Source organism: Castor canadensis, chromosome 14 (genome assembly GCF_047511655.1).
Source record: "Castor canadensis chromosome 14, mCasCan1.hap1v2, whole genome shotgun sequence".
Classification (NCBI taxonomy): Eukaryota; Metazoa; Chordata; class Mammalia; order Rodentia; family Castoridae; genus Castor; species Castor canadensis.
In genome coordinates this window covers 17,237,519-17,255,189 of record NC_133399.1, presented here as the reverse complement: position 1 = coordinate 17,255,189, position 17,671 = coordinate 17,237,519, and the positions used below count along the sequence as shown (strand labels likewise).

At 36.4% G+C, this 17,671-nt stretch overlaps 1 protein-coding gene across 1 annotated transcript; it reads right to left on the bottom strand.

Moving 5' to 3' along the window:
• Positions 1-13,850: 13,850 nt before the first annotated feature.
• Positions 13,851-14,768, bottom strand: LOC109678939 (olfactory receptor 7A17-like). The gene has a single exon (XM_020154314.2). It carries the CDS (start codon positions 14,766-14,768, stop codon positions 13,851-13,853), a length of 918 nt encoding a protein of 305 aa, XP_020009903.2.
• Between the last annotated feature and the right edge of the window lie 2,903 nt (positions 14,769-17,671).

The following is a 17,671-nucleotide window of genomic DNA, read 5'->3' as shown; positions in this document are numbered from 1 at the left end:
AATGGAAGTTCAGATGGCAACATTTATTAATGTCCTGGTAGTCCCCTTGAGGCATGACATCAATCCCAAAACATTCTACTGCCAAAGTAAAGTAAAATCCTAAACCATTTCAATCCTTGAAGGGTGAGTCCATCCAATTACCTCCTCAGCCGTAAATAATTTTCTTATAGAAGAGACTGAGATTAAGGGACAGTAACCCTTCAATATCATGGGAGATGGGCTCCAGGAACTCCATCAACATGAAAACCTTTCTTTGTATCATGAAATGAGCTGTATACCCACATTATAAATCTGCATGACAGCATGACAATAAAGCTTTATTTATAAAAACAGGCATAGGTCACATTTAGCCACAAACAATAGTTTGTGGTATAAGTTTATTGTTACTTATACCTGAATAATATTCCATTGGGTATATATTCCTCCATTTTTTCCATCCACAAATTGAAATTGAATCCATATACTTGAATAACCATGAGATTATAGTTATATATTCAGAATGCTTATTTATTTTTCAGCTTTACTATCAAACTCAATGTCAATGTGTTTATGTACCTTTCCTACCTCAAGTCTCTTGTTACATCAGTCTGCATTCACTTCTCTGATTTAGACTCTATATTCAAACATCCCCTTTCTAATTTTTCTCCATTCAACAGAAAAATCACAGATTATAAACCTTTATCAAGAACTGTTCTATATATTAAGTTTTCAGACACATACAAGGAACAGTTCTGAGTTACAAACATGGGTAACGTAGAATCCTGAATTTCTAGGCATCTATATAATGTATAAATTTTAAAGATTTAGTAAATTGGGTAGAATAAAAACAGAGAAACAAATGAAAAGATGGAAATACTCTGACTTGTCATTTACATACTCTCAGAACTCTATGTTACTGAACAACTTTTCCAAAAGAGGTCCACATAGCATCAGTTCTGGGACTATGTGTATTATATGTATAATATGATTTGTTTAACAAACCTCAAGCAAATCATTACTGAACATCATTGGAAAAAATAACACATTGTAGTCCTATAAAGCTAAAATGACTACATCAAAACAAAAAAGTGTTATCTAATATATGACTTTGTAAGACTTAGCTAAGGAATGAACTACCCCTAATAAAAAGCCAAGTAATGACTTGCTTTATAATATATTATAACAGAAGGACATCACAAAACATGGAGGGAGGCAAGTTTGTGTAATAAAGAAGAGACAGAAGATGATCACCTATATAAAAATCACCCTTCTGGATAAAATTTCCATCTGTACATGTTTCCCTCAGTCTCTCCGCAGCAGACAGGGTCATAGTGATAGAAGTTCAGATGCCAGCATTTATTGTCCATTTCTGTTTATTACCTTAGCCAACTGTTTTTACACTGACCAGGAAACAAACTTCCTCACAGACTGCTCAGTATCTACTTTGTCATGGCATGTCCACAAGGACACAAAGACACAGTCCATTGTCAGCATGACTCCATTCATTTTTATTTACCTGCTTTAACAAAACAAACTATGCTAGGGTAATTTTCAACATAATATATTATTGTGACTTGAGAGTGAAAGGTTCCTCACAGGCTCATGTACTGTGTACCATCACTTTGTGGGCTGTGATGAATTTATTGCATCCTGTGGACCCTGAGCTAATCAATGCATTATCCCTTAATAGATACTTAATGTGATGACATGATTGAAAGATTGTGAAAATTATAATGTGGGGGCCTAGTTGGAGGAAGAATGTCACTGTGAGTATGCACAAGAGTCATGTATTTTGTCCCCTGTCCTTTGGTCTTTCTTCTCTTCATCCCTGATGTCATGAGACAAGCCACTTTGCTCTACCACATCCTCTGTGGTGTTCTGTCTCATGGCCCAGACACAATGGATCCATCCAACCTTGGATGAAAGCAGCTAAAACCATGAGCTTTTACATTGTTTCTTTCAATTATTTGTCACAGTGATGAAAAATGACTAACAAAGATATGTCATGACATCATACAATTAAGTTGAGCAAAATGGAAAAAATTGTGTTAAAAATGGAAACAAGTTGAAATTTGAATTGCTTAAACACAGATTGTATGGATAAATTTACTTTTCTCCTTTAAAATTCTTGTTTTATTTTGAGATAATTGTACCTTTATATGCAGTAGGAAGACATGAGAAATTCACATACTTTTCCTGTTTCCAAATGGTAACATAGAGTAAAACTATGATACAACATATGAGAGAAAAATACTTGACATTTGTACTTCTGAAACAATCTAACTTCTCTTAAAGTGATAATGTCCAGTGTTTTCAAATGGCCATCCACTGCAGAGAGGATCACAATTTAAATACTGTGTGAAAATGCTGGGGAGTGTGGAGGGAAGCAAAGTGGAACTAGGCTTTCCTGGCATGAATGAGGACTTGAGCACCATCCCCATTCCTGTACATAAAAACATCAAAATTGTGTGTGTGTGTGTGTGTGTGTGTTTGTGTGTGTGTGTGTGTTACATACAATTAAGGCCATATATTTGATGATGTCATGAACTGTAAAGGTGAATGCTCAGTTTTGCAAAATGGGGAAGGATCATGAAATTTAGGGCTTTATTAGCCAACTATGGAAAGCTATGACAGTGAACAAGGTCCGGGATTTGAACTCAGAAGAAAATCGACTCCAGGGGAGACTGGAAATTCCTCACACAGCACAACTCCTACCCTGCATCACACAGGATTGCGGTATCTCCCCCACCCTCCCTCCGTCACCCCACAGTCTGGAGACAGCAGGGCGGTGGGCAGCTCCTGGCTGAGCATTGACTGCACAGGACTGTACAGGACATTTGTCAACAGGACACTAGTCAAGGCCAGCTCAACCCTGGAGGATGGAGGGGATGGAAGGCCCAGCAGCACCAGCAAGAGACTCTGTGAGGGCTTGAGATGACCCCCACGGCAGATCCAATATCCCCTCCTGCTGCACCATTTGCCAGTGTAGGACATCCACAACTCCTCATTATGGCTCTGTGAACGTCACAGAGCATAGATTACATAACAGTCACACCACCCCACCGTTGTCATGGCCACCTATGCACAACCAGAAGGTGCAGGGACCATCAGGGTCAGGTTCACGGTCACGTGCTTTCTCTCAATGCCCCTTTCGTGCCTCTTTGTCGGCAGCACACGGATTGGACAGTTCACAGAACCCCACCTCCTCTTGATTGAATGACAGCTTTGTAGACCAGGTAGGTAATTTTGATTTCCACTGTGATTACAGCCTGTCACTGTGAGCCACATTTCCAATTGACCAGAAATTGGTCCCAACCCATAACAGAGTCTAGTGTCTTCCTTCAGCTTCTTTTTTTTGTAATTCTTTATAATTGTTATTGTTGTACTGGGGATAAATTGTGATATTTATAAATTTTCTTACAATACATCGTAGATGAATTCACTCCATCATTCACCATTATCTCTCCTCACCCATTCCTGGAATTGTTTCAACATATCTCATTTGTACAGAATATTTCCACCATTTTCACTGTCATACAAACTTTCCTGTTATCCTCCTGTCCTCCCACTGCTGCCAACACTTCAAACAGTACTTGTTTTTACTTCCGGTTCTCTGCTTTTGTGGAAAAAATGACATTTTGTTTCTTTTAGACAGGTAGGTATTATAAACTGAGTTTTTCATACCCTCAATTTTTAATCCTTTCTACATTACTTACCTCCTTATAGTGGTCTCAACAAGTTTAAAATTCCATATTCATTCTTTTAGAGAGTGCATCAATCATATTGACCTTCTTAACTTCCTTCTTTTACCCTACCCCTCTCATATGTGACCTCAACTTATCGTGACCTGCTTTTCATAATATTGTTATATTTGTATTAGGTCTATATTCCACACATAAGAGAAAATATGTGGCTTTTGGCCTTCTGAACCTGGTTAACTTCACTTAAGATGATGTTTTCCATTTACATCCATTTACATGCAAATGTCAAAATTTTATTCTTTTTTATAACTGAATAAAATTTCATTGCATACTAAATGGACTTAATTCATTCAACAATAGGGAGTATCTTGGCTATTTCCATAGCTCAGCTATTGTGAATAATGCTGCAACAATCATGGGTGTGAGATTCCTTTATTGGAAACAGATTTACATTCCTTTGGATATATTCTTAGAAGTGGAATTCCTGGATCATATGGCATTTCTAGTCTTAATTTTGAGGGGCCTCCACGATATTCTGTAGTAGTTGTACTAATTTATATTCCCACCAACATCCTCAAATCCTCACTGATATTTGTTTTATGTGTTCTTGATGATAGCTATTCTAAAAGAATTGAGGTGGAATCTCAACATGGTTTTAATTTTGCATTTCCTTTATGGCTAGGGATGGGGAGCATTGCTTCATGTGGTTTTTGGCAAATTGACTTCCTCCTTTGAGAAAGTTCCGTTCAGTTCATTTGCCATTTCTTGATTGGTTCATTAACTGTTGGGGAGTTTAGGTTTTTAGCTTCTTGTATTTTCAGTTTATCAAGCCTTTTTCAGATGCATAGGTGCAAAGATGTTCTCACATTCTGTGGATGGCCTCTTCAATTTAGATATCATTTCTTTTGTTGTGCAGAAGCCTTTGTAATTTCATGTACTCCCATTTGTACATGACAAATTGCTAAGCCATTTGAGTTCAATTGAGGAAGTCAACGCCTATGCCTGTTAATTCCAGAGTATTCCCAGCTCTTTCCTACCATAGCTGCAAAGTTTCAGGTCTTATATTAAAGTCCTTAATCCACTTTGATTTGTTACTTGTACTACATAAAATCATGGAAGTTCAGTTGTGAGCATGCAGAAAACCAGCTTTCCCAGAAAAATTAGTCGAAGAGGCTCTCTTTTATTTATTGTACATGTTTTGACACTTTTGTCAAAAATCAGGTGGCTGTAGCTGCATGGATTCATATCTGGATGTTCTATTCTGTTCCACTGGTCTTCCCATCTGTTTTGTGACAGGACCATGCTGACTTAATGCTATATATCTGTAGTATACTTTGACATCAAATATGGTGATACCTCTAGCATTGCTCTTTTTTCTCAGTATTCCCTTGGCTTTTTGTGGTCTTTTGTTTTGTCAAATGAATTTTAGGGTTGATTTTCACTCTCTGTGATGAATGTCATTGGATTTTTTTATGGGAATTGCATTGAACATGTAGATTGCTTTTGGTAATACAGCCATTATCATTGTGTTGATTCTATCAATCAATGAGCATGGGAAGTCTTTCCATCTTCTGTTCTCTTCTTTCATTTCTTTCTTCAATGGTTTGTAGTTTTTCTTGTAGAGGTCTTTGGCATCCTTTGTTAACTTTATTCCTAGGTATTTGATTTTTTTGAGACTATCATAAATGGAATTGTTTTGCTACATTCTTTCTCAGTATGTTCATTGTTGGCATATAGATTTTGTGTTCTGCTACTTTGCTTAAACTATTTATGGTATATAGGAGTTTTGGTGTAGCATTTTAGGTTTTTTATGTATGAGGTCATGTCATCTGTGACCTATTCACAGATAGTTTGACTTCTTATTTATCTGTTCATATTCTTTTTATTTACTCTTCCTGTCTTATTGCTCTAGTTAGGAATTCCAAGACTATATTGAATGGAAGTGGAGAAAGTGGACACCCCTGTCTTCTTCCTGACTTTAAAGGAAAGTTTCAGGTTTTCCCCATTTAGTATGATATTGGCTATAGGCTTTCATATATAGCCTTTATTATGCTGAGCTACATTCCTTGTATTCTTAAATTCATCACAGCTTTTATCATGGAAAGATGTTGATTTTTATCAGAGGCTTTTTTTGCATCTATTGAGATGGCAACTGGTTTTTGTATTTCCTTCTGTTAATACACTCCATTACATTAAATGATTTCTGTATGTTGAACCATCCCTGCATCCCTAAGATGATACTGACTTGGTCATGGTGTATGATCTTTTTGATATGCTGTTGAAATTGGTTTTCCATTATTTTATTGAGGGTTTTTGCATCTTTGCTCAATAAATGGATTGGCATTCAATTCTCTTTTTTGTTGCATCCTTGCTTGTCTGATTTTGAGATGAGTGTGATACTGTCTTCATAGATTGAGTTTGGTAGTGTCCCCTCCCTTTTCTATTTCCTGGAAAAGTTTAAGGATTGTTAGTATTCTTCTTTAAAGGACTAAAGTTTCATAGAATTCAGTGATAATACTCAGGTCCTGTACTTTTCTTTTTTGGGAGATCTTTATGGCTGTTTCAATTTCATTGTGTGTTATAGACCTTTTTAAGTGATTAATAGCCACTTGGTCCAATTTTTGATTGGTCATATATGTTAGAAATAAGCCCATTTCTTCTTGATTTTCCAGTTTATTTGAATATAGGTTTTGAAAGTGGTCCCTGATGATTCCGTGAATTTCTTGGTATTTGTTGTTATCTCCCACTTTTATTTACCTGCTTTTATCAAAATAAAGTTTGTTAAGCTATTTTCACTTTAATGTACTATTGTGGCTTAAGTATGAAAAGTTGTGATAAGCTCATGTATTGTGTACCTAGTTGTCATTTTGTGGGTTTTGAGGAATTTATTGCATCCTGAGGATTCTAGGCTATCCATTCATTATCCCATAATAGATTCCTAATAGTGATGACATTATAGAAAGATGTTGTGCCAAAGAAAGACATATGTGGTCGACTGTCCCTTGCTCTTTCTTTTCATCTTGGACTTCCTGAGGTGAGCAACTCTCTCCACCACATCCTGTGCGGTGTTCTGCCTCATGACAGATCAGACACAATCAGTCAATTGCACCTTGGACTAAATCACCTAAAACCATGATTCTTTGCATTCATGCTATCACTTAATTGTTCCAGTGATAGAAAATGACTAACAGAGATATGTGATGACATCATACAATTAAGTGGATTAAATGAAAAGAAATTGAGTTTATAAAAGGGAAACAAAAATGAAATTTGAAGTGTTTAAACACAGCTTGCTTGGATAAATTTACTTTCTCATTTGTAATTTTTGACTATAATTTTTATTTAGAGGTAATTGCATCTTTACATGCAGTAGTAAAATACAAAAATAAGAGATTCATGCTCAGTTTCTATAATAATAACATGAAGTAAAATTATGATATAAGATCACACCTAGGATAGTAACACTGAGAACAAGAAAAAGAGAGGAAAAAGGAAATGATGATACCAAAGTCATCCTTCATAAGCATGGATGTTGTGGTACTATTCACCATGGATAAGACATGGGATAAAACTAACTTAAATCACAAGATGAATGGGTGAAGAATATATGGTACATATAAACAATGGAGTATTTCTGAGCCATGAAGAGTGAAACTCTGACATTTGTGGCAACATGGAAGGAATAGAGAACATTGTGCTTGATGAAATAAGTCAGAAGCTGAATGACAAGTACCACATGTTCCTTACCTTATATGTTGAAGTTAAAAATGGTGGGTGAACTGAATGTGAAATAATAAATAACAGATGTTGGGAAAGGATTAGTAGAGGTCAGATAAAGGGAGACTGAATTGTGTCAATGCATGTTGTAGGAATGTGTGGAAATATCACCCAGAACCTCATTTATTTAATAATTGATACATGTTAATACAAACTAAAATCTAACATAATACAATGCACATTTCCATTAACATAAGGTTCCTCAGTATTGCCCTTTTACAACCAACTACAAATTCCTCTCTTCCCAGTTCCTGACCCCTTAGCTCCAACAGTCTATGCATCAGTTACAGATTCTTATAATTTCAGTAATGCTACCTAGAATATGAAAATATCCACCTGAGAAATGGATACTTCTAGGGGCTTATTTTGCCTATGGCTAGGGTAGGTACAGAGGTTATTGAGCCTGAAATAGGAAAAAGATCATAAATGCAAGAATAGAACCTAAAGATCAGCTCTAAAGTATACTAATAGGTTGAAGCTTGCATTAAGTGCAGTTAGAGAAGAGTTACAACAAGAAATGAATGCACAAGTGACAATCTGTGATCTCCTGTTCTTCCACTATGAAACACTATACGTGGCCTGTGTTGTCAACTGTGGTCTTTCCCATAGGAATACAGCTTGCGACTATTTTCAGTAAAAGAAAAATTGTTCATTGTGAGCTATGGCATCTGAGATGAAGTGACTCCTCCACGAACTTCTCATACAAAGATGGAAAAGCTTGAGGAAAAATTAGAAAATTATAGCATGGAAATGATTGGATGCCACAGAGAGAAGAAAGTGTAATAAATTCACTTCAGTAAATGACTTGTATACAGTAGCTGAAAGCAAAAAAAGAGAAACTTCAGGAATAAAAGCAGAGTAAGCGCTAATCAACAAATCTGACCCTGAGGCTTCTTTTTGTGTTCTAGATTTGAAATCAAGCTATTGCACTTGCTAGACATATACAATGCCACCTGAGCCACACCTTCAGCTGCAATTATGGACGTTTGTTCAGCCTCAGAGCAATTAGAACTCTATTAGATTCCATATGAAAAAGTATTTTCAGAGCACTTTTGATGTCTTTGTTTCTCAGACAATAGATGAAGGAGCTATGCACGGGATTGATGGCACTGTACATCACTGAGGCTCTTGCAGTAGATTGTGAGTCTTGGGTCACTGTAGACATAAGGTGTATAGTCCAGTGCAATAGATAAGGAGAAAACTGAGAGATTAGGTGCACAGATGGAAAATGCTTAGTACTTCCCCTGAGCTGACAAAATAGCATGAATAGAGGAAACAATCAAACAGTAAGTGTAAAGGATACCATTGAGGGGACACACAGCCAGCAGCATAACTGAAAAATATGTCACCACATCATTAAGAAATGTATCAGAACATGTGAGCTAGACCAATTGATTAATTCACAGAAAAAGTGTAGGATTTCCAAGTCACTACCAAAGGACAGCTGCAAAATTCGTAGGGTTTGTACTACAGAATCCAGGACATTTGTTATTCAAGAAACAAGAAGAAATAACATACTAGTTTGCTCTCAGGTTGACTGTGTAATACAAGGGGGGACAGACTTCCAGAAAGTTGGTCATAGGCCATGACACTTAGCAGAAAAATGTCCAACCATGCAAAGAGTAGGAAAAGATTCATTTGAGTGATATAGTTGGTATGGGTAAAGACTTTGCTCTGTGTCTTGATGTTCATCAAAATCTTTGGGACAGTAGTTGATGTGAAACCGATATTGGTAAGGACAAGTTAGAAAGCAAGAAGTACTTAGGTATGTGCAGGTGTGAGACAAAGATTGTGGCCAGGATAATTAGCAGGTTACCAAGGACATTGATCAGGAACATGGATATGAACTGTCCAAGAGTACAGGCTGCAGTCTCGGGACTTCTGAAATTCACAGAAGTAGAAGTTCTGAAGTTTGTGTGTTATTCTCCGGAACCATGAGGCTGATGTGACTAATAACAATGGTGTGACATAATTATGCAATACTAAGCACACATAATTTTTCTTGTGTATATTCTGTAGTCCACACTTGAATTCCTATGAATATGAACTCACGTATTTTGCATATGAATCTGCTCCTCTCTAAGGGATCCCCTGATGGCTCTCATTTGAAATTCCTGTCTCATTCTCTGCTTTTTCCTAAGAGGTTATGTATTCAAAAATTTTAAACAATAATTCATTTCTGAATTTGAGGAATGTAATTTGGTGAAGAACATGTTGTAACACTGTCCAGTAAATAATTGAAATGTGCAAAAAAAAGAAATGTTTCTGAAAAACTTATGAAGGAAGAATGATACAAACAACTGAAAGCAGATACAGTTTGATAAAGAAATTATCCTGTTACTTGTCTGATGGTGACAGGTATTTTAAAGCTAAAAAGGAGATGTAAAGAAAGTGTCTGTGGAGGTTAATTATTACTTGGAGTTCACGTGTGGCCACTTGAAAAGAGACCTCAGGAAGACAGTGAGGAGGCTACCACATAATGTACAGAAGTGTGCGCCTGGAAGTAAAACTAGACAATGCTAACACCGGCAGGTAGGATTTGCTCAAATGTTCAAAGTCAGTGTGGATAGCACAAAAATGGGGGGAAAGCCTGGATGAGATAGATTCATGTCTGAACTGTACCAGACATTATTCCATAAAATTGAATACCTCAATAAGCAAATGCTATAAATGTAAATCTGCAGCCAACATCACACAACATGAAAAAAAATTGAAACCACTTCCCCTAAATTCAAGAACAAGGCAAGAGTATCCATTCTCTTCTCTACAGATCTTAAAATTTTAGCACAAGAAATACAGTTAGAGAAAGATATTAAAAGTGAAACAAAAAAAGAAAAGAAGTCAAATTTTATCTATTTGCAGATGATATGATCCTTTGCTTAAGAGACCCTAAAGACTCTGCCAAAAACTGAAATCTGTGAACACTTTTACAAAAGTAAAAGGGTACAAAATCAACATAAAATATCAGTAACTTTTCCTTATACCAATAATGAACATGCTGATGACGGAAAACAATCTGATTCCCAATAGCCTCAGCAAATACCTATGAGCAAATTTAATTAAGAAAGTGAAAGATCCCACCAATGAGAATGTAAAGATGGAACAAAATTCCTTCTCCACAAATTTTCTCTCCCAGCGTCAAGGAGAATTTGTCCATCCTGAATATCCTGAGTATGAAGTGGAGGAGAAGTCCTTGAGAACACAGGACTCAGAGGTTAAGCAACATGAAATGATAAACACGAACAGGTAGCAGCACCTTCTCAGTGGCAGACAGGTTCCATGACCACTCGGATTTCACTTGTGCAGAGAAATTAAAATTTCCCTTTCTTCTTAGGGGCACTATGGCATTTTTGTGGGTCTGACTGAGCTATTCTCCTGCAGACAATTGTTCATGTAAACTCCCATCAGAGAATAAGAATGCAGTGTACTTGAATTCCAGGAGCACATCTTTACACACCTTGTTACATTATTGTCAAATTTGTCAGGTTTTCTTTTTTCTTCTTTTATGTCATATTAGCATATTTTCATTGTACAAATAAATTATTACATTTTTACAGATCCATACAATGCACTTGGATCAAATTCTACCTCTTTATTTCTCTTGCTTAAATCCCTCCCCTAATCCTCCAACAATCGTAACAGGCTTCACTTTCTATTTTCATGCAGTCATATAAATTACTTCTATCATATTCACATCCTATTACCCTCTTCATATGCCCATTCTCTTCATGGAGTTCTCTTCATGTTTTAATGCTCATGCCAGTTTGTAAATTTTGCAAAAAATGCAACACTTAGCTTTATGATTAAGGCTTATTTTGCTTAGTATAATGATCTCCAGTTCTGTCCATGTGTTATTAACATTTCATTCTATTTGTCATTTATGTTAATTGAGCTCCTCAGTTCTACCCTTCCTTTTCCTCATTCTGTATTTTAGGAAACATTATTCAGCATTACTCCTTCCCAAATTTTCCAGCTTGGAGTAATGACAATCCTAGATTCAAGCTGACTTTTGTTAACCTCCCCAAAAGAGAGACAACATGTATTATTATTCCTGTGTCTAGCTTATTTCACATAAACTACAGTTTCATCTATTTTGCATCAAATAACAAGATTTTATTGCTACTTATGGGTGAATAATATTTCACTGGGTATATATTCCCTCATTTTCTTTTCCCACCCATACATGGATGTGAATCAAAGTTGAATCCATATATTGGAAAGAGCATGGAATTATAGTTATATATTTGGAATGCTGACTTCTTTTTGAGTTTTATTATCAAACTTAATGCCAATATGTTTAAATACTTTTTCTACCTCAAGTCTCTTCTTAAATCAGTCCACATTCACTTTTCTGATTCAGACTTCCTGCATTCAACACAAAAAAATCACTGAGTAAAAACCCCATAACAAGAACTGTCCTAGATTTTAAGTTTGCAAACACATATGAGGCACAGTTCTGAATTATAAACATGGATAACATATGTTTCTGAATTTTTGGGCATCTGTATAATGTATAAATCAAAAATAACAGTAAATTGGGTGCACTAAAAAGAAAGTGAAATAACTAAAAATGTGGGAATGCTCTGACTTGTTATTTACATAGTCTCAGAATACATCTATTTGTTACTTTACAGGACAACATTTCTGAAGTAGGTCCTCATAGCATTAGCTATGATAATATGTGTATAATATGTATGATATGATTTAGTTAACAAACGTAAAATGAAACACTACTGCACATAAATGAAAAATGCCAGATTATAGTTCTAGAAAGTTACAATCACTACATAAAAACAAAAAACTGTTATCAAATATATAACTTTATAAGGTGTAGCTAGGGCAGGAAAAAAGACCCTAAAAACACACAAGTAATGCCTTGCTTTAAAATATATATAATACAAGCAGTAAATACATCTAAACAGTAGGCCAGATTTACTGGTCCTTAGTTCCATGATTGTCCTGCCCTGGTCCCTTCACTGACAGGCTCCATTTGCTGAGGAATCTCCCCATGGCCCTTTCTCTCTCTGCTCCTCATATTGTAGATGAATGGATTCAGAACAGGGGTCACTGTGATACACAGGCTGAGACCATCAATCAGCTTGTCCTAGTGGACAGAGTGGCTTCAGAACTCAGGAAGACCCCAAAGCCATTGCAGCAGTTTGGATTCAAAATGTCCCCCACAGCCCAGGTGCTAAGGACTTTGAAGGTAGTATGATACTTATAAAGATAGTGTAGAATGTTTAACAGGTGGAGCCTAGTAGAAGGTCTTAGATCTTTGGGACATACACTTGAAAGTCATATATGGTACAATTTTCCTGTTTCTTTTCCACTTCTGCCCATGAACTGAGCATCCTATACCACATGTTCTATATCCTTCATGATGTGATGCCTCACCACAGGCACAAAGCCATGGAACCAGCCCATCATAGACTTGAATCACACATACTGTGAGTGAAAACAAGCCTCCTCTGTGTATAATTTGATGATATCACATATTTCATTTCAGCAATGATTAACAAATCCAGTGGCATGGAAAAAGGAGATCACTAGGAGGTGAGATGTTCATTTAGAAAAGCTTTTGTAGTGGCCTCAACTCATAAAATTCTCAGGATGGGTTCAAAAATATGAGAATCAAAAAAGAATATCTCAGACAGAAAAATAACAGTGACCAGCTAGGATGATGGTCACACTCATACCAAAATATAACTCGTGAGAGTATCTGACCAGTTGAGCTTTAGGATTTCAGAAACATCACAAAACATGCTTGGGGTATGTTTGTGTTTTAGGGAAGAATTAATACAACAAGAATTGAGGATTACACAAAGGAAAAACTGTAGTCTCAGATTTTCTTCTACTATGAAATACTATTCATGACCTGTGCTGTTATTTGTGGTCTATCCCACAAGAGTACAGCCTATGTGTATTTTTACTAAAAGAAAAATCATTCATTGTGATCTATGGCACTTCAGAAAAAATTACTTCTAAAAATGTGTGGTATAAGGTTGATGGGAATGTCCAAGTACATCTAATACAAAGATGGAAAAGCATGGGGGGATTAGAAAATTATTAAAATAAAGATGATTGTATGTCATAGAGAGAAGAAATAAAGATGATTGTATGTCATAGAGAGAAGAAAGTATAATAAATTGAATTCTGTAAGTGGCTTCTATATAGACTAGCTGAAATGAAGAAAGAGAAACTTCAGGAATAAGTAGAAAGAGCAAGTTCTGATCAACACATTCTACTTCCGACACTGAGGATTTTTGTAGTACTAGGGTATAATTCAAGGCCTGTCACGTGAGCCACACCATCAGTTGACACTGAGGACTTAACTCCTGCAATCATGGATGCTTCTTTAGTCTCAGAACAATTGGAACTCTATTAGATTCCCTATCAAAAAAGTCTTTTCAAAGCACTCTTGATGTCCTTGTTCCTCAGACTGTAGATGAAGGGGTTAAGCATGGGGGTGACCACACTGTACATCACTGAGGCTCTTGCAGTAGAGTGTGTGTCTTGGGTCACTGCAGAACTGAGGTATACACCTAGTCCAGTACAATAATAGAAGGAGACAACTGAGAGGTGAGATGCACAGGTGGAAAATGCTTTGTACTTCCCCTGAGCTGATGAGATTGCACGGATGGAGGAAACAATCTTACAGTAAGAGCAAAGGATGCCAGTCAGGGAACCCACAGCCACCAGCACAACTGAACAATAAATCACCACATCATTAAGAAAGGTGTCAGAACATGCAAGCTGGACCAATTGGTTAAGTTCACAGAAAAAGTGTGGGATTTCCAAGTCACTACAGAAGGACAGCCGCAAAACCATTAGAGTTTGTAATACAGAATGCAGGATACTTGTGATCCAGGAGACTAGAAGAAACAACAGACAGACTTGGGGGTTCATGATGAGTGTGTAATGCAGGGGGTGACAGATTGCCACAAACCGGTCATATGCCATCACAGTTAGAAGAAGCATGTCCAACCCTGCAAATAGTAGGAAAAAATACATTTGAGTGATGCAGTCGGTGTAGGTAATGACTTTACTCTGTGTCTTGATGTTCACCAGCATCTTTGGGACAGTGGTTGAAGAAAAACCAATATCAGTCAAGGACAAGTTGGTGAGGAAGAAGTACATGGGTGTGTGCAGGTGGGAGTCTGAGATCATGACCAGGATGATGAGCAGGTTTCCAAGCACAGTGATGAGATACATGAACAGGAACAGTCCAAAGAGTGCAGGCTGCAATATGGGGTCTTCTGAAATTCCCAGAAGTAGAAATGCTGAAGTTTGTGTGTTATTCTCTGGACCCATGTCGTTGATAAGACTAATTTAAAAAGTGTATTAAAATTATGCAATACCAACCTGACATAAATATTTTCCTATGTATTCTGTAGGGCACACTTGAATTCTGAGGTTTTGCATGTGAATCTGCTCCCCTATGGTGCATCCCCTGATGTTTCTGATTTGTAATTTCCTGTCCCACTCTCAGCCTTTTCCTAAGAGGTCATGTACTCAAAAATTTTAAACACTAATTCAATCATGAATTTGACACTATAATTAGGTGAAGATCATGTTGCAACACTGTCCAGTAAATGATGGATATGTGAAAATTGAGATGTTCTTGAAAATCTAATGGAGAAAAGATACAAGGAAATGAAAGCAAATACAAAGTTACAAAAAAATTATCCTGTCACATGTCAGATGGTGACAGGTACTTTGAAGTTAAAAAGAACATATCAAGACAAAGTATCTCTGGAGGTTAGTTATCACTTGGTGTGCAGGTTTGGCCATCAGACAGGTGACACTTGAAAAAAAACCCATGAGAGCTACCATGTAATCTACAGAAGTGTGCTCCTGGAGTAACAATGGACAATGCAAAACCTGTAGGTAAGTTTTTCCTCAAATGATTGAAGACTGTGTGGAGAGTGGAATCAGCAAGAGGGAAAGAAAAAAACCCTGGACCAATGCATTCATGACTGAATTGTACCAGACCTTTAAAAACTAACACAAATGCTCCTAAATTATTCCATAAAATAGAAAGCAAAGGAATATACCAAACTCATTAAACAAAGATAGTATTGCCCTGATGCCAAAACTCAATCAATACACAACCAAAAAGCGAAACCATGGTTTTCTTGATGAGTATACATGGAAAAATCAAGAAAACACTTGCAAACTAAGTTCAACACTACCATGATAATACACTATGATCAAATTAGTTTCATCCTATGGGTGTAGGTTTGGCTCAGCATACACAAATCAATAAGCATAGTACATCTCAAAAATGGAATCAGGGTCAATATCACATGATCATCTTGAGAGACACAGAAAAAGACTTTGGAAGTATTTTATATTCCTACATAATAAAAGCCCTGAAAATGCTAGGAATCTGAGTAGCATACCTCAACAAACAAAGGCTATAAATGTAAACCTGTATCCAACTTCACATGAAATGAGGAAAAATTGAAAGCACTTCCTCTAAAATCAAAAAGTAGGCAAGCGTGTCCACGTTCTTGTCTATTATTTAAAATAGAGCCTTAAATTTTAACAAAAGCAATAAGGCTAGTGAAAGATAGAAAAATGACATGAAAAAGAAAGGAAGAAGTTAAATTTTCTCTCTTTGCAAATATGAGACTATGCTTTAAAACCCTAATGAATTCACCAAAAACTGAGATCTGATCAAATCTTTTGCCAAAGTAGAAGGATATTAAAACAACATTTAAAAATCAGTAATTTTCCCATATACCAATAATGAACATGCTGAAAATAAATCAGGAAACAATCCCACTCAAAATAGCCTCAAAAATACCTAGAAGCAAATTCCACTAAGGATGTGAAAGTCCCCTCCAATGAAAACTGAAAAGAATAGAAAGATCCCTTGATTCTGAAGTGGCAGAATCAATGTTTAAATGGTTCTAATACCAAAAGTGATCTAAGATTCAATGCAATCACCATCAAAATTTCAATGACATTCTTCACAGAAATAGAACAATTAATCCTAAAATTCATATGGAAGCACAAAAAAGCCTGAATACCTAATGCAACCCTGAGCAAACATAGCAATGCTGGAGCTATCATAATACCTAAATTCAATTTATACTACCAAGCCATAATAAGAAACAGAATGGTACCCACACAAATACACACAAGACCAACGGAACAGAGGACACAGAATAAGCCCACACTGCTTACAGCTACCTGACCTTTGAAAAAATTGTCAAAAACATACATTGGAGAAAAGACAACCTCTTCAACAAATGATGCTGGGAAAACTTGTATTACACATGTAGATTACTGAAATGAGATCCTTATCTCTGACCCTGTACAAAAATCATTTCAAAATGGATTAAAGACCTTAATATTAGACCAGAATCCTTAAAACTACTAGAGAAAACAAAAGGAAAGTGTTGGAAATTAGAGGAACAGGCAATGCTTTTCTGAATCAGACTCCAATAGCTCCGGAAATAACAGGAAGCAATAACAAAATGGATTACTTCAAATAAAAAGCTTCAGAACACCAAAGAGTACAATCACCAGCATGAAGAGACAACCTACAGAAGGGGAAATAGTTGTTGCTAACTTTTCATATGACATATAATTATATGTCATATGTATAAAGAACTCAATTAAACACCAAAAAATAATCCAATTAACAAATGGGCAAATGAACTGAACAGACAGTTGTCAAACGCACAAATGGCTGAAATGCTGTATGTTTTATCTCATATGTGAAATACAGACATAAGACAAATACAAGCAATATTATGAAAAGTAGGTCACTAAGGGGTATTAAGGGAAGACTACTAATGAAAGAGAGAAGGTAAGAAGATGAGTGTGGTTGATGCACTCTCTAAACAAGAATGAATGTAGAATTTTTAAACGTTGAAATCACTGTAAGAAGGGGACTAAGGTAGAAAGGGAAAAAATGAATGAATTTGGATATAATGCATATATACATGGAAATGTCACAAGGAAACTTCCTATATAGCTATCTTCAAAAAACAAAAATGTCACTTTTTTGAAGAAAACAGAACAAGAGGGCAGAACAGGTTCTGCCTGGGGTTGGTACCAGTAGGACAGGGGAGGTTGTAGGGAAAGGTGTAGTATGGTAAATATGATTCAAATACTGTGTGCACATGTATGTAAACGGAAACATGAGACCTGTTGAAACTGTTCCTAGAATGGGGGTAGGGTGATAAAGGCAGATGATGGAG